Below are 16,222 nucleotides of genomic sequence, written 5' to 3'. Positions count from 1 at the left end.
TATCTGCCCCTGCCTGTGCTGACAGCATGGTTTACTGGTTAAAATTTTCAGAATAAGCCAATTTTGACAACCTTTTTCCTCCGTTACAGTGGCAACTGCAGGAATATTTTTAGTTCCAAGTCTCTCAGCCTCCTCATAGTTCAGAAAATATTTCATTTTTTGCACTGTGGGTGGAAACGGAGATTAGCTCTTTCTCGTGTTACAGCGATGCTCCCTGGATGAGTAGCAGAGACGATGGTGGGAGTCCCGATGTTTTGCCCATGTCCTGCAAAACCCAGGGGCACCCTGCATTTTCCTAACGTGACATGGCAGAAGGTGCAACTAATTGTAGAGACAGCAGCTAGGGGTGATGCTGCACACTCCAGTAGGAATGGTTAGAGATATTCCCAGAGGATTTTTTTCACCTGAAAATGTATTTTGTGCCCCTGAGGACAAAGAAATCATCAAGACAGCATTTCTAGCTGTAGGTCAGGTCTGGAGAAGCAGGCGGGGTGCTTATGGTGCTGTTTTGGCTCTGCAGAGCCCTGTGCTGTTCGTCTGGGAACCGTTGCTGTGGCAAGAGTGACAGTGGGATTTGAAACCAAAGCCACTCCATGAGAAACCATCTTGTGTGACTCTTGTTCCTTTGAGGACTGTGGGACCCGTGTCTGTCGGTATTGGGAAAATCAGCCTGGCAGCAGCGGTAGGGATGGAGTACAAGCCTGACAGCCTGACGACCTTCCCACTCCCCAGCCTGTGTAACTGCTGATTATTTTTGTCCTTTTTCCTGACTACAGCTTCCAGGCTAGAATATCTGAAAATAAGGGTGTTTCGGGGAATGCCAGGCAGAAAAGAAATGACCCCTGGCTGTACCTGAGCAAGAAAGCGAGTGCCCTTGTTTCCACGTGGCACATCCTTCCACAGCTGCTGCAGTGCTGCCAGTGAGACTGCTGCGTGCAGAGGGGCTCCAGTCGCTGCAAATAGGGTTGGCCAATTTTACTTAAAAAGCAGAATTTGGACCGTTTCCCAGATTCTAATTACCTATATATAAATATAATGATAATTATGCTACTTAACCGAGACCTCAGAGCACAAAGCTGACAAGTGATGACAACTAAATTCATTAAGAGTGCAAATGTTCTTCCTCTCTTTTATGAAACAATATTGAGTGATCCCTGAAGAAATCCAGCAACCAGAGACGTGATCTGCTAATAAGTGGTGAGCCTGGTGAAGGCTGCTGGAGAGGCAGGACAACTGATCCCCCCAACAGGAAGAGCAACAGGAAGAGCCTTGGTGCTATATAGCTAGTAGAGGAGAAAAGTGGACAGTTAAAACATTGGATTATGAAAATGCAATATGTTTCATGCATTTGGAGTGAAATCTATCTTTTCACTTCGTTTAGACTGGGAAATAAATCAGGGCAGGGGCTGTTCTTTGGCATGGAGGCCAACTGGTATGGCATGGCTTGCACCCAGAGAAAAGCTCTTTTACCTTTCCCGACAGACACAGGGTAACCCCATCCAAATTTCTCACTGGGCATGGTCCCAGGGCTGTGCTAAGCCCAGCCTGGCACGGGCTGGCCAAGGGGGTGAGCTGGCACGGGGCAAAGCTCAGCCTGAGAGCATGGCAGCGGTGCAACGCACTGGTCCTGCACCAGCATTCGGGCCTGACCCCTCTGGATGTCTGCAGGACATGGTGTCTCTGTGTACCCGTCCCAGAGCCAGAGAGAGCCTAAACTGGGGCCCATCGCAGTCTTACTGATGCTTTTTAAAGCGATGCGGTATACTGGTTTTTCAAACACTTTCTATTTTTTCACATTCAGAGGTGCCAAGCCCCAGGGATGATGACGAACGCTCAGAAATATGTTACGAAATGCATCTACGAGAAAAAAATTACTATTCCTAGGCCTCTTGGGAAAAGATGAAAAGCGCTTGTGGTGCATGGTGTGCTTCCAGACCAGGACTACAAACCAAGACTGTATCTTCCCATCGAACTCGAGGTATGAAATAACACTAAGAAAGGGGAGAAAATAACCATAGCCGTAATACCCCATCTGCAAAAAATACAGTGATTAAGAGAGATGCTGAACACCTACATCACCTTCTTGGTCTTTTTGCTGAGACAGCCACAAAGCCTCAAACCCCACCGTTATCTGAGCAACCTGTTACGCTGACTTCATATTCCCATGTTAAGCATTTCATTTGATGTTTTTATTTTTCCAACAGGTCAACTAATCCCCTGCCTGCAAGTGTTTCATTACAGCTGTGTGCTTCCTTCCCTAAGAGTCTGAAATACCTTGCCTTTGAATGTAATTGAACCTCTGGAAAAGGAACAGTTTAGACCAAAGTCATGGTGTCCTTGCTTTCACTCCGCCTTCATGCCCATCCACCAGAAGCTCTTTGAATACTCTCTTATAAGCAGTTGAAAGAATTTCCCTCAATGGTTTTCCTGTGCAAAGGTTGCTGTGTCCGAGGAGCCCACGGCAAGATCATGGAAAACAGGCTACAAAGCCCCACTGACAAGAAAGAGCTGAACAGAAAGGTGACTGAGTGTGTAGATGTTACGAAAATAGCCAGGACTGTTGAATCTAACGACATCAAATCTAGCCGGCTTCTGGAGGGGTGAAGAAGAATCTCGTGGTGCTGAGTGAGTGGGCAATATAATGGCAGATGATGCTCGGTGCTGATAGACACAAAGTAATGGAGATTGGAGGAAAAAACCTAATCCTGTCTCTATGTAAACCATAAAAAGTTCAGAAAATATTAGTTCACTCCAGAAAAAAATATTTTGGAGGCATTAAAATCCCTGGAAAGCAATGTTTCAATACTAAATGAGTGTCAAAAGAGTAGAGAGAGCTTAAGGAATTACTAGAGGAGAAACTGGAGCAGGCTGCAGTCTAACAACGTTACAAACAGCCAGTGTAGTCACCAAGGAGCAGTTACTGACGGTGGTACAAGAACATTATCCTCATACTCCCATGTAAATGCAGAGTGTGCCTACCCCGTGAGCATGCTGTGCAGTCCTGCAGAAGGCTGCTCCACAGCCAGAAACATCGCTAGCAGTACTTGAACCCTACTACTCAATCTACTCATCTCCTGTGTCATCTCCTTGCTCCTCGTATTCTTGTACCACCATCAGTAACTGCTTCTTGGTGACTACACCTGCATGTTTGTAATGTGGTGTTAGACTCCAGCCCGCTCCAGTCCCTAACCTGTCTCTTAGCCAAGCTCGATGTGTCTACCTTGTGCACTCTTTTCTTATTAATTAGTCCCCTAATCCCCTGATTAAATAACAGATGCTGGCAAAGCAAGGAAACCTGTCCTGCTGCACCTTTATTTTGATGGGCTGACAGCAAACTTGCAGCAAACTCACCTGAACCTCTTGGGCAAAGCCACAAAGCTGATTTTTTTAATCTGTTTGTACAATGTAGGGTGAGACTCTGTGAGAGAGAAAGGACAAGTCCTGCAAAACAAACAGTAAAAGGTAATTTCCAAGGGTTTGGTTTTCACTCAGTACCTCTGTTAATGTATAGGAGAGATCTGAAAAGTAAAGAAAATCACATGAATCTATAGACCTGGGCTTTCTACTCTTCTTACTTAACTGGATCATTAGTCTCGGGTTTTATATACTAGTTTGTTACAGAATTTGTTACAGAGCTTGTTAGTTTGTAGAACTACATTTCTGATGCATTAGCCTCTGCATCACTTTTCCCATAAATAAAAGTCAAGCCATATTCAGCTTCTCTTTGCTCTTGGCCACCGTGCAATTTTTGGGCATGAAATTTGCTCTTCTATTGGTTTATTTGTCTATTTGCGTGTTGTAACTAGTGGAGCCTTTAGATAATGTAGGTGAGGAGGGAAAAAAAATACCCAAACCAATTTAGACTGAGGAAATTCACAGGCAGTGTTTGAGAAGGGTGGAGCTGAGCTCCTTAGGGTAGATTATAAATGGATGGTATTAAGTCTAAGGAAATAAACAAGTTCCAACACCGAATCGCTGCTATCTCCACCAAGAATTTTAAAAGAAGCAACAGTACGATTGGCTACAACAAACTCACTGTCTAAGAGCTCTAAACTGATTCTTCTCTTTCTACAAAAGAGAAGCTACATACAGCCAAGAAGCCTTGAACATCATTCCTGCAATAACAATCCCAGCATTTTGGAATCTGTTCTTGGCTTTAACAATAACGAATGTTAGCAATAAAAGAATTTTCTGAAACGTTTCCAAACCCATGTGGTTCCTGCAATAGGTGAAGGTTCAAGTTTCACCTTATGGAGCTCGAAAAAATTCTCTATTCTTAAAATAAACTCAGATGAAATGTGAAAAAATAAATTACTTTTGCTCATTTGAGCTTTCTTGGGCTGGACGTGGAACAGATTCATATGGGGATTGGAAGTCCAAACGCCTGTTCACAGAGCAACTTGTTATCATGCTTTCTTTCTGTAGTGATCGGAGAAATTGTCTAAAATCCTGGTTTTATCCACTTTAAATTCACTAGAGTGACACTGGGACTCAGCTCCGCTCCTCAGACCTGTTTGCACACTGCACTGGGACGAGGTCTGCTGCGGGTGCTTTGGGCAGACAGAGACCCCCTCTGCGGTGCAGAGAACCAGGGGCAAGTCAGCCAGCAGCAGCCCAGGGCTCCCACCTGCCTCCTGCCATGGGCGGGGGGAACAACTTCAGAGCAAGGCTCACCTCCAAAATTGAGGAGTGCCTCTTAGCTTGCCCCTCTCTTTTTTCACTAGACTTTGTCTGGGATCACAGAAGACCGATCTCTGCTGATGTGCGGTCCCAGACAATGAAGAGACCCAACCTTGAGGGCAGGATATAACAGCAACCAGCACAAGTAGCTTAAAAACTAGCAAGTTGTTTGTTATTCGGGATTTTTTTTTCATGTCTAATATGTTGTCAGTTTATTTGAAATCATGGATAATAAATAACGTTCCCCTCCACAACCTAATTTTGTTCACTTCTAATGTGTGGCACAAAACTTCTAGTTTCTTTCCAGGTGCTGGAAAAACTGGAAGGTTGAAGAATAAAGTGTGGTTAAAGGCTGCTTTATTGCTGCCTGTTGTGGTTTCTCAGATTATTTTCTCAAAGCGTTACTTTAGCAGGAATAGAGCACTGGTGCATTTGTGAATTAAATAAATACAGTTATGAAATCATGTTCCACATATCAATTTATGTTAACACTATGTATACAGAGATCCCGTACAAGATATAGTTTGTGTTGCATGGATGCCTAAATTTGAGCATAATTTTTCTTCTTGTGCATAACCTCCCCCCCATGCAAGAGTTTAGAAGATAAAACCACTGGTTGGTGGGGTGGGAGACACACTGCCTATCACCTTTTTGCAATACACTTCACAAATCCCATGATGAAAAGCTTTTCACCACTCTTATTTTAAAAAAGTGAACTATTTGTAACACGGCATTACTGAATGCGAATTTTTAAGTCTTTCCTCAAAGTACTGATGGGCCGAGATGAGATAAGCTCTGTCCCCTTCCAGAGAACCACCTCCTCTGCAGGGATGGATGTGACACTGAATTGCTTCATTCCCAGCCTTAAAAATGTTATCGGATCGAGATGCAGGCAACCCCAGCTCCGCATTCCTCTTCCTCTGGGCTACAGATCTCACAGCAGAGTTTCAATTAAGGAATGATTCTTGCTCTCTTCCCTGCTCTTGTAAACTTCATGCTTTAAGAAAATCCCTTAAAGTTTAATTGTATTTTTTTAGAGCTGAGCACTGAACGGAGCTGGCTAACAATGCTATCTTTTTTTTTTTTTTAGCTTCTCAGTTTTGTTTTAAATTCACTTTGGAAAGAAACTTAAAACACTTCACTCCCGGACAAGTCGAAACGGAGCATTTTTTGAACTGTGAAATGAATATGTCATCTATTGGTACCAAGGAAACAAAGGGTCAGGCAAAACCTCGCCTACTTGCACATTTTTATGGACGTCGCCCATCATGGTGATGTCAGTGTGATTTCTTCTATAGAAAAGGGCAGCTTATACCAGAAAATCTGCAGCATCAGACCCAAAGGGAGTATCTGATTTTCTCAGAAGGACCAGCCTTCATTGAAAACTTGCCAGTTAAAACACGAGATAGAGGTAATTCTGATTTTCCTCCCCACCTTGAGTTGCCTTTACCAACCGCTCGGTTTTGCCGTTGCCTTCTCCAACTCTTCTGGCCTGACAGAAGCAGCAGGCGGAGTGGATCACACCAGCCCTGACTTCTGACCAAGCAGCAACCCCTGTTTCTGTACAGAGCAATAGGGAACAGGCGTGAGGCATCTCACCCCTGCCTGTGTCTGAAAAAAGTGATTTGAGCTGCCAATGTGTCAAATAACCCACTCCTTTCATTAGGGCAACGAGTCGGCCTTCGATACTATATTCACCATTTTGCATTTGAAATCTATTTTTATGGTAAAATTATATGACAGGTGGTGTAACGCATGAAAGGAACAATAGGGATTATACAAGTAATGAGAAAACGGTGAAACACGTCAGATAAGACAAAATTAACTGAAAACAGAGGGCAGGTCATACAAACAGGGATAGGATGGAGGATTTTGTGTAATTATGCACATAATTGGTTTCATACACATGCTTTTACAATATCTTCCCTTTCCTGACTCACAAATGTTGCTTCTTGTTGTAATAAAATGAAAAGAAAAAAAAGTTTAAACGGTCTTTTCTTGCTATCTATTTTATCTAATAAAAAAATCTGCAAACATGTACTTGGATCTCACTTTTAAAAAGCGGTAGAAAAGGATTATTTTATAACAAAAGCTTATTTTTCAAAACATGGGCATTAAGCATCACAGCAAGAAAATGCAGAGAGAGGTGAGAGAAATATGGACTTAAACCAGGGTTTTCTTATGCAGATCCCAAGTTAATATTGGTATGATTTAAACCAGCTACAGAGTGAGTTGCTTGATTTTTGGAGAATAAAACAGATCACCACATCCACTCAAACTTGCTAAAGGGGCGGTTATGCTGAATCTTTTCTAACCTATTTCTTTCCTCTTCCTTTTCATGAACTATCGTTTTCATCGGAGGATCCGAAAAGCCAACTAAGCTTCTAAAAGCCACCTAGAAAAAAAAAATCTAATTGAGTAAAGCTGAATCAGCTAAACATCTTCCAAAACTGCAATTTATAAGCTTTTTTTTTTTCCCCTGACAGACATATTGGCCATGATCCAGGTGGGGTTTTTTCCCTTTCAATAATGCAGTTCCGGGGATGAAAGCAGTTGAAAGGATCTGGTTTTTTCACGGTCTTCTCGTAAGTGCTGAAGAGCCTGAACTGACAGTACCGGTTGCTCCAGAAGTTGCCTTCCAGCTCCTCCGAGGCACAGCGTCCCGCACAACCCCAGTCGGCAACCGCTGGCGCCTTACTGCTCGCCGCCCCTGCCCGTCTTTGCAGGCGAAGCTCTCGCACGCAAGAGCTCTGCAGATGAGCATCGGTGTTTGCCACCGGCGGCGTGACGTGCACCGCCGGTGGGTGACGCACGCCAGCCGCGGGGCTGGTCGCGCGGGGCCGTCCGCGCGGGGCCGCGCGCCCTTCTCGCCGCACCCGCCAGAGGACACTGCAGCCCCGGGGATGAAGCTCGGCCCGGGCGCGCTTCCACTCACACGCGAAAAAGAGAAACGTAAAAGTCAAAGCATGTAAAGTGTTCAGCACGATTTCATAGAATTGACGCTATAATCACCAGTGCAACATTTACAGGCGGGGTTTGGCTTTGCTTCTTGCCACAAACTACCGAAGTCTGCATCTCGTATAGAATTATTTGCAGTTGCCTCAAAGAGATCTTTAATTCGGGGCTCCAGATCCTACCTGCTGCTTTGCATGGCTCAGAGCAAAGCCTGAGCATGTCAGCGAAACCTGCCGCCGGGTACACGGCAGTCCCTGAGTCAGGCAGACGATGCTGATTTTGCCCTGAAAAGTAATTTTACTTTTTTTTTCCCCTCCACAGGGAGAGTTTAAAAAAAAAAAATTAAAAAAAACCCAGTTCAACTTTGATCTGGACGACGGGCCCGAGACGACAGGTGGCCACTACGTGGGGAAGCGGCTGGGAGCGGCCGCGCAGCGCTTTCCCGCTGCACCTCCGCCCCTCGGAGCGCCGTTTCTGGCGGGGGCAGCGGGGCTGCAGCAGCGGTACCTGTTCCGCCCGCGCAGCCTCCACCCAGCGCAGCCCCCCGCCTGGGCCGGGCAGCTCTCCCGGCCGCCGGGGCGCGGGGCCGGGGCCGGCCGCCGAGAGGCGCCGGGCGGCGGGGCGGGAGCCCCGCGGGGCCGGACCCGGCCCGGCCCCCGCCGCCGCCGCCGCCGCCCGGGAGGGGCCGGGCGGGGCCGGCAGGAAACCCCGCCCCGGGCAGCGCCCGCCGCGCTCCGCGCAGGCTGCGCCGCTCAGCGCCGCCGCGGAACCGAGCGGAGCGGAGCGGGGCGGAGCGGGGCGGCAGGATCGCGACGGGACGGGACAGCGCGGGGTGGCTCCGCCGTGTCGCGCAGCCACGCGGGACCGCGCCGCCCGTGGGTCGGCCCCGCCGCGGGGGGATCCTCGGTATTTAATTTTCTTTTTTTTTTGGCGAAGGAGACGAGCAGCAGGTTTATGCTAATCAGCCTCTCGGGAGCGGCAGTGAGAGGAGGAGGAGGAGGAGGAGGAGGAGGAGGAGAGGAGCCATTTTGAACTCACTTCAAAGTTTAAGGTGGAAAAGTTGGAGCTCTCCAGCCCGCTGCCCGGAGACGGGGACGGAGCGCGGGGCTCTGGGCCGGCGGAGCCCGGGCGGCGAGGGCGGCGGCGGGGGGGGCCGAGCCGGCGGCTGATGGATGAGGGCGGGCGGGCAGCCCGGCGGGTGGATGGATTGTGCGGCAGCCCTCTGCCCGGCATCGCTGCCCGCTGAGCCCCGGAGATGCTGCGGCTGTCCGCCGCCGCCTGCGTGTCCTGGGCCGCGCTGCTCTGCGCCCTGGCGCCGGCGGGCGGCGGGGACCTGCGGCCGCCCCGCGCCGCCCCGCTCCTCCACCTGCCCCCGGGGGCCGCGGGGCGCCGCGCCGCCGCCGAGCCGCCGGCGCTGCCGCCCGCCGGGCGCCTGAGGGCGGCGGGCGCCGCGCTGCGCCGCGGTCCGCCCGCCGAGCCCCGCGGGCCCGCGGCGGCGGCGGCGGCGGCGGCGGCGGGCCCTGCCCGCGGCGCGCCCGGCGGCGGGCGGCCGCCGAGCCCCGCGGAGGCGCCGTCGGCTGCAGCCCGCTGCCGCGGGAGGAGGGCGGCGGGCGGCGAGGAGCGCGGCGGGCGCGGAGCCTCAACAGCCCGCCGCAGTTCCAGCTGCCCAGCTACCAGGTCTCCATCCCCGAGAACGAGCCGGCCGGCACGGCCGTCATCGTGCTGCGGGCCCAGGACCCCGACGAGGGGGAAGCCGGCCGGCTGGCGTACTCCATGGAGGCGCTCTTCGACGAGCGCTCCAACGACTACTTCTCCATCGACGCCGAGACGGGCAGCGTGGTCACTGCCCGCAGCCTCGACCGGGAGACGAAGGACACCCACGTGCTGAAGGTGACCGCCTCTGACCACGGCTCCCCACGCCGCCGCTCGGCCACCACCTATCTGACGGTGACCGTGAGCGACACCAACGACCACGAGCCGGTGTTCGAGCAGCCTGAGTACCGGGAGAGCATCCGGGAGAACCTGGAGGTGGGTTACGAGGTGCTGACCATCCGCGCCACCGACGGCGATGCCCCAGCCAATGCCAACATGCTTTACCGCCTGCTGGAGCCGGGAGCTGCTGACGGGGTCTTTGAGATCGACCCGCGCTCCGGGGTTGTGAGGACCCGAGCCCCGGTGGACCGCGAGGAGGTCTCTGAGTACCACCTGGTGGTGGAAGCCAATGACCAGGGCAAGGATCCAGGGCCACGCAGCGCCACGGCCATGGTGCACATCACCGTCGAGGATGAGAACGACAACTACCCTCAGTTCAGCGAGAAACGCTACCTGGTCCAGGTGCCAGAGGATGCCCCAGTGAACAGCCAGATACTGCAGGTGCAGGCCACAGATCGGGACCGGGGCAGCAACGCCCAGGTGCACTACAGCATCGTGAGCGGCAACCTGAAAGGCCAGTTCTACATCCACTCTTTCTCTGGTGCTATTGACCTGATCAACCCTCTGGATTATGAGACTATTCGGGAGTACACGCTCCGGATCAAAGCCCAGGATGGGGGCAGGCCTCCCTTGATCAACTCCAGTGGCATGGTGTCGGTGCAGGTTGTGGACGTGAATGACAATGCCCCCATCTTTGTGAGCACTCCCTTCCAGGCCACGGTGCTGGAGAATGTTCCTCTGGGCTACTCGGTGCTGCACATCCAGGCCGTGGACGCTGACTCCGGGGAGAATGCTCGCCTGGAGTACAAACTCATAGAGATGGCACCCTCCGCCGGAGGTGCCCCTGTAGCAGGTGACTCTGGGTTCCCTTTTCAGATCAACAACAGCACGGGGTGGATCACGGTGGCTGCAGAGCTGGACCGAGAGACTGTGGAGAACTATCACTTTGGGGTGGAAGCCAGGGACCATGGCGTGCCAGTTATGACCTCCTCAGCCAGTGTGTCCATCACTGTCCTGGATGTGAACGACAACAACCCCACCTTCACGGAGAAGGTGTATCACCTCAGACTGAATGAGGACGCGGCTGTGGGCAGCAGTGTCCTGACCCTGACAGCAGTGGACAGGGACGTTAACAGCGTTGTGACTTACCAGATCACCAGTGGCAACACCAGGAACCGTTTTGCCATCACCAGTCAGAGCGGAGGGGGGCTGATCACGCTGGCCTTGCCCCTGGATTACAAGCAGGAAAGGCAGTATGTGCTCACAGTCACTGCCTCTGACGGCACTCGCTTTGACACTGTTCAGGTCTTCATCAACGTCACGGATGCCAACACGCACCGCCCGGTCTTCCAGAGCTCCCACTACACAGTGAGCGTCAGCGAGGACAAGCCCATCGGCACCTCTATTGTCACCATCAGTGCCACCGATGAAGACACGGGGGAGAACGCGAGAATCACTTACATTTTGGACGATAACATTCCCCAGTTCCGCATCGACCCTGACACAGGCACCATCACCACCCTGATGGAGCTGGACTACGAGGACCAGGCCTCCTACACGTTGGCCATTACAGCCCATGACAACGGCATCCCCCAGAAATCGGACACCACCTACGTCGAGATCCTCATCCTGGATGCCAATGACAATGCGCCCCGCTTCCTGCGCGACCGCTACCAGGGCTCGGTTTTCGAGGATGTGCCACTCTCCACCAGCGTCCTGCAGCTGTCTGCCACCGACCGTGACTCAGGCCTCAATGGCCGTCTCCTCTACACGTTCCAAGGCGGTGACGATGGAGATGGAGACTTCTACATTGAACCCACTTCTGGAGTGATACGTACACTGCGCAAGCTGGACCGCGAGAATGTGGCTGTCTACAGCCTGCGGGCCTTTGCTGTGGACAGGGGCAGCCCACCACTGAAAGCCTCTGTGGATATCCAAGTGACTGTGCTGGACATCAACGACAACCCCCCTGTCTTTGAGAAGGATGAATTTGACATCTTTGTGGAAGAGAACAGCCCCGTGGGCTCTATTGTGGCACGGATCAGTGCAGCTGACCCTGACGAGGGGACCAATGCACAGATCATGTACCAGATCGTAGAGGGGAACATCCCTGAGGTCTTCCAGCTAGACTTGCTCAACGGAGACCTCACGGCCCTGATGGACCTGGATTATGAGAGCCGGACAGAGTATGTGATCGTGGTGCAGGCCACTTCTGCCCCTCTTGTGAGCCGGGCAACAGTGCACATCCGCCTCCTGGATCAGAACGATAACCCACCCGTGCTGCAGGACTTCCAGATCCTCTTCAACAACTACGTGACCAACAAGTCTAACAGCTTCCCCTCCGGCGTGATTGGCAAGATCCCAGCTCACGATCCCGATGTGTCTGACAGCCTGGCCTACACCTTTGTGCAAGGCAATGAATTAAACTTGCTCCTTTTGGACTCTGCCACTGGGGAACTCAAACTCAGTCGTGATCTGGACAACAACAGACCCCTGGAAGCCCTCATGAAAGTGTCAGTCTCAGGTAAGCAAGCGTTCGAGGCTCATAAAGTGCATAATTTCTGCTTGTCAGACCAGTACGGGGGCATGGGCAGAAATAACCCACTTGCAGTTTAGCGCGCAGCTTTTGGTTTCCTGAGGCAGCAATTTATCTGTGAAATTTTTGGAGAAGAACCACAAAAATGTATCAAGCCCATGTGCTGTGGATTGAAGTGGTGCGTTGACGTTGTTTAGTAAACATGGATCACAAGGGTAAATAAATATGAGTGTGCGTGGAAGGGTATATACTCCCTCAGCTGAGGTGGTACCTTGGCTGAAGCTTTTCTGATGTGGTTGCATGAAGGTAATAAATGATGTAACTTGCATAGATGTAGGGAATGCACATGAATCTGTAATGCCATTTCCCCACCCTCTTTTTTTTTCCCTCTTAAAAAAAAAAAAAAAAAAAGTTGAGATTTGGTGTCTCTGCTTTTTTAGCAACAAAACATGTTTATTTCCTTCTGCATACCGGGAGGTTTGGCTGGTAGATCCTTAGACCTCAGACCAGTTCTTTGCTGGTGTGGCCTGGGTGGATGTGACGCTGGCGGAGCTGCGCTGGTTTGCATTGCTGCCGTGTGTTCCTGTGGGAAATGGCGACGCTGAAAGCGATGAGTTATGGCTGTGTAATAGCTGTGTAAGGCTGCTAATTGCCCTGGAGTTGCTTTAGTAGAGCTAGGGGCTGATAGTGGCCAAATACAGCCCCAAAATCCGGGCTGTTGGGGGGAGGGAGAGGAGGGGAGAGGGAGAGGGAGGGGTACTGCACCATTAACTTCCTCAGAGAATTTGTGTCTCTGTGTGTGAAGACTGTTCGATATCGTCCAGTATATACTGTTATATGAGCACATATATGCTCTTAGGATATTATTCTTTTTCTGCTCGGTTTCTTGTTTATCATGGAATTACTTTTTATGCCTCTAATTGTGGCATCAATCATGCAATGAGTAATTTCCTCTGCAGGTGCCACTCTATAAAGTTTACTGTGGACCTGATCCCATACTTCTGTTGACTTTCAGAGGTTTAACCAGATACATTCCTCGCCGCCTCTGCAACCGAAAGCTAATATTTGTATTCTTTCTGCAAAAAATAGCTGAAAGTACTAGGTACATAAAATGAGACTTTGGGACATGCTTCATTTCGGATGATTGTATTAAAAAAATAATAATCAAACTGTGGCATAATCCTGGCAGCACTTGTTTTACTGTAAGTAGTCATGGTGTGCAGCGGGGCCTCGGGGGAGCGAGCCGCGCTCTCCCTTGTGTTTGCAGGCCTGAGGTCCTTTTTGCTTCAGGAAAATGAAAGTGATATTAACTGAACTGATTGAATTTGCTGCGGTGTATCAGCTGACAAGCCACTCCTGTTTCTTACAAAATGCTGGGGGGCAGCTAATGTGGTAAGGTAGCTCATAAATGCCGTTTCCGTGTCCCGTGAGGACTTGCAGAAAAAACAGACAGTTGGCTTGTGACCTTAAAGAAAAACATTTGGATTAAGGTGCAGGTGATTGCGTGGTCATTGTCTGGCTGAACCAGTAGCTCTTTATCTAGTAGCAGAAGATAAGAACTCAGCTTGGAGCAAGAAGCTTGGAAAAGACGTTTCATTAGACTAGATGAGGAGAGCGTTCAGAACAGAAAAATAGATGACATGAACTATTCCTTTCTCAATCTAATGATTTACACAGTTTAAGTGGATGAAATCTCAGGTAGGAGTGAAGACCTCTGTTTTCTTAAGTAACAGGAGCTTGATCATTCCAGCATCGCTTTCATGTTTGGTGAAGGTGTGAACTTTGAAACTCTGCTGTGATGTTGATCAAAACTGGCTGTCCGCCGCACGTCTTGAGATATTTGAAAGATTAAAGCTTTTTATGGGTAGGATTTTAAAATAATTTTGGCAATCACTGAGCTCCATTTGACGTTAATTTGGAGAAGTTTGCTGTTTGGAAATTGCAAGGGCAGAGTTTGGCAGCGCGTGATTGTGTCCAGGAAAGTCTCACCTACCTGCTTTCTCTGATTTGTCTGATGCAGTCTTTAAAAAAAGACGGAGAAGAACCTCAGACAGATGTACTCCACAGGGTTATCTGTAAGTGTTGCAAAATACCTGCAAATCATCTGCTAAAATGACCTGCCAGTTAACTGAAAAACCTGTCTATGGAGTAGCCATTAACCTCTCAACCCAGACAGACACGAAGTCCTGCCCTCCTCACAGCTGCTCTTCCGGTCAGGGAGGGATTGGAGCTCTTTATGAACTTGGGGAATTTGAGCTATATACGAGTCGGAAGTAACACTGCTGCTATAAAAATCTTATTTCCACCTAGCGATGTGTTGTGCTGTGGAGGCATGCAAGCGTGTGTGATGCTAGTGAGGAGCTGCGCTACTCAAATTAGTTTGAGACTTTGATACTTGGCTAAAACCAGCATTTTTCATTTGATTTGGGGTTTATTCGAATAAGCACAATAATTTTGGCCTTCTGCATATAAACAAAGCCTTAAGAATCATGAAAACCAAGCAAACGAAGATAATAGATCTCGTAAAACCTGTGAACAGCACACTTGGCCTTTAAAACTTACCCTAACAGTGTGAGCATGGCCAGAAGCTACGTGGGACAGCGGGCAGCCCTGGGCAGGCTCGGCGCGTGCATGGCTCTGCCTTCGCCCTGGTGCCGTGGTACCCGTTCGGCTGTGCCCCTGCAGCCCGTCAGGAGCCGACCCAGCTGAGGAGGGAAGATCGTGGGTGGTGTGGGTATTGGCGTTTTGCTTTGGGTCAGGAGGGAGCTTTTGAAGTCAATCTCTTTTGAAGTGAATCTCTCTGGGTGCCCTTCTGCCCGTGCCTGTTGCACCGAGCCGTCTGAGTGAACAAACCGGACCCCTTTTGAATGAAACTAATCCAGATGTGCTCCAGGGGTGCCCCAAGGGGTCCCTTAAAAAGACACATTCTCCTTTTTCTATTGGTACCTTCAAGGCTTTCCTACAGAAAAGCAGAGCTTGGCTTTATAGTCCCATGCCTGCACATAGCGTCGTTAGGTTAGTGTTGTTTTAACAACTGGGGTGACGTCTGGACCCTGCTGAAATCCTGCCCGTGCTTTCCAGAGGGGCAGGATTTTACTCTGGGCTTCTGAAACAGGTGGTCAAGAGTCGATCAGTCTGTGATTTCTTAGTTTCATTAATAAATATATGGCTTAAATTGACAGGATCATTAAAAAGTTAGTTTTGTCTACAGTGATGTTCACAACAACATCAATTTGGGATTTATTTGGTCGAAAAATGGGTTAAACATTGCTCAAGTCACATTGCATTCACCCATGTTAAACATTATACCGTGGTCCCCGCTGGTGCTGGAGGGGAAGGCTGGTGCTAGCCTCAACTTCGCACAAATGTTGCACAAGTTTGCCTGGGTATCACGTTGCAAACAAACGCTGCTGGCACCTGCTTGGCTGCGCTGCCACAAGCAGTCCCACTTATCATCAACGACAGCTCCCTGGGATACAATAGATGTGTGCGCAAACTCCTCTGGGAGCCCAGCCTAACTCGCCAGTGCAGACAAAACCCAACCTGACTGTATGCTACAGCTTTCGAGTGGTCCAGATAAATGTAAAATACCATGGCATAACATACAATTTTGCGAAGGTAGTGCTCTTCAGGAGAGCTGGTTTCCGCAGTGAGGGATAGACACCCAAGCATTTTTGAGGGCATGCAAGCTCAAGTATCACCTTTTACATTTCTTTGGCTTTTAATCTCCAGTGGCATTTAGTGAGATTGTTGACTATCAGCAAATACAAATTAAGATAGAGCTCGTTTGTGCTGCAGTAAACTTGGGATTTTTACTCCAGGCTTGTTAAAGGATCTTCATTATTATTGTAATTTAAAAGTCATTATGCTAATGATCCTGAATCTGCAGCTCTTGTGCCTTCTCCATACAAATGTAACAGAAGATGCAATGCTTTGGTTTAGCCCTTCTGATAAAAAGGTAAGGTCACAGCTGTGCCTGAGATGGAAGGCATTGGCGGGTCATTTGTGTGTGTGAAGATTTGGGATTAAAGGGAAAAAAGAAACCCGAGGGAAAAGGTGTCTCTGTGCGCAGGGCACCTTTGGGCCCTGGCCTCGCGCCCTTGCCTTTAGGGAACGGGG

General features: G+C 49.8%; 1 protein-coding gene across 1 annotated transcript in view; it reads left to right on the top strand.

The window, feature by feature from the left end:
• The first annotated feature begins 8,360 nt into the window (after positions 1–8,360).
• Positions 8,361–16,222, top strand: part of CELSR1 (cadherin EGF LAG seven-pass G-type receptor 1) — a 174,246-nt gene continuing 166,384 nt past the window's right edge. The window contains 2 exon segments of the mRNA XM_072860119.1: positions 8,361–9,148; positions 9,151–12,091. Of these exon segments, the coding sequence (XP_072716220.1) occupies positions 8,891–9,148; positions 9,151–12,091 (3,199 nt within the window). The 5' untranslated portion in view covers positions 8,361–8,890.

This window comes from Ciconia boyciana, chromosome 1 (assembly GCF_034638445.1).
Source record: "Ciconia boyciana chromosome 1, ASM3463844v1, whole genome shotgun sequence".
Taxonomy (NCBI): domain Eukaryota; kingdom Metazoa; phylum Chordata; class Aves; order Ciconiiformes; family Ciconiidae; genus Ciconia; species Ciconia boyciana.
Note: the sequence above shows the minus strand (reverse complement) of the source record. Positions and strands in the feature narration are given on the sequence as shown.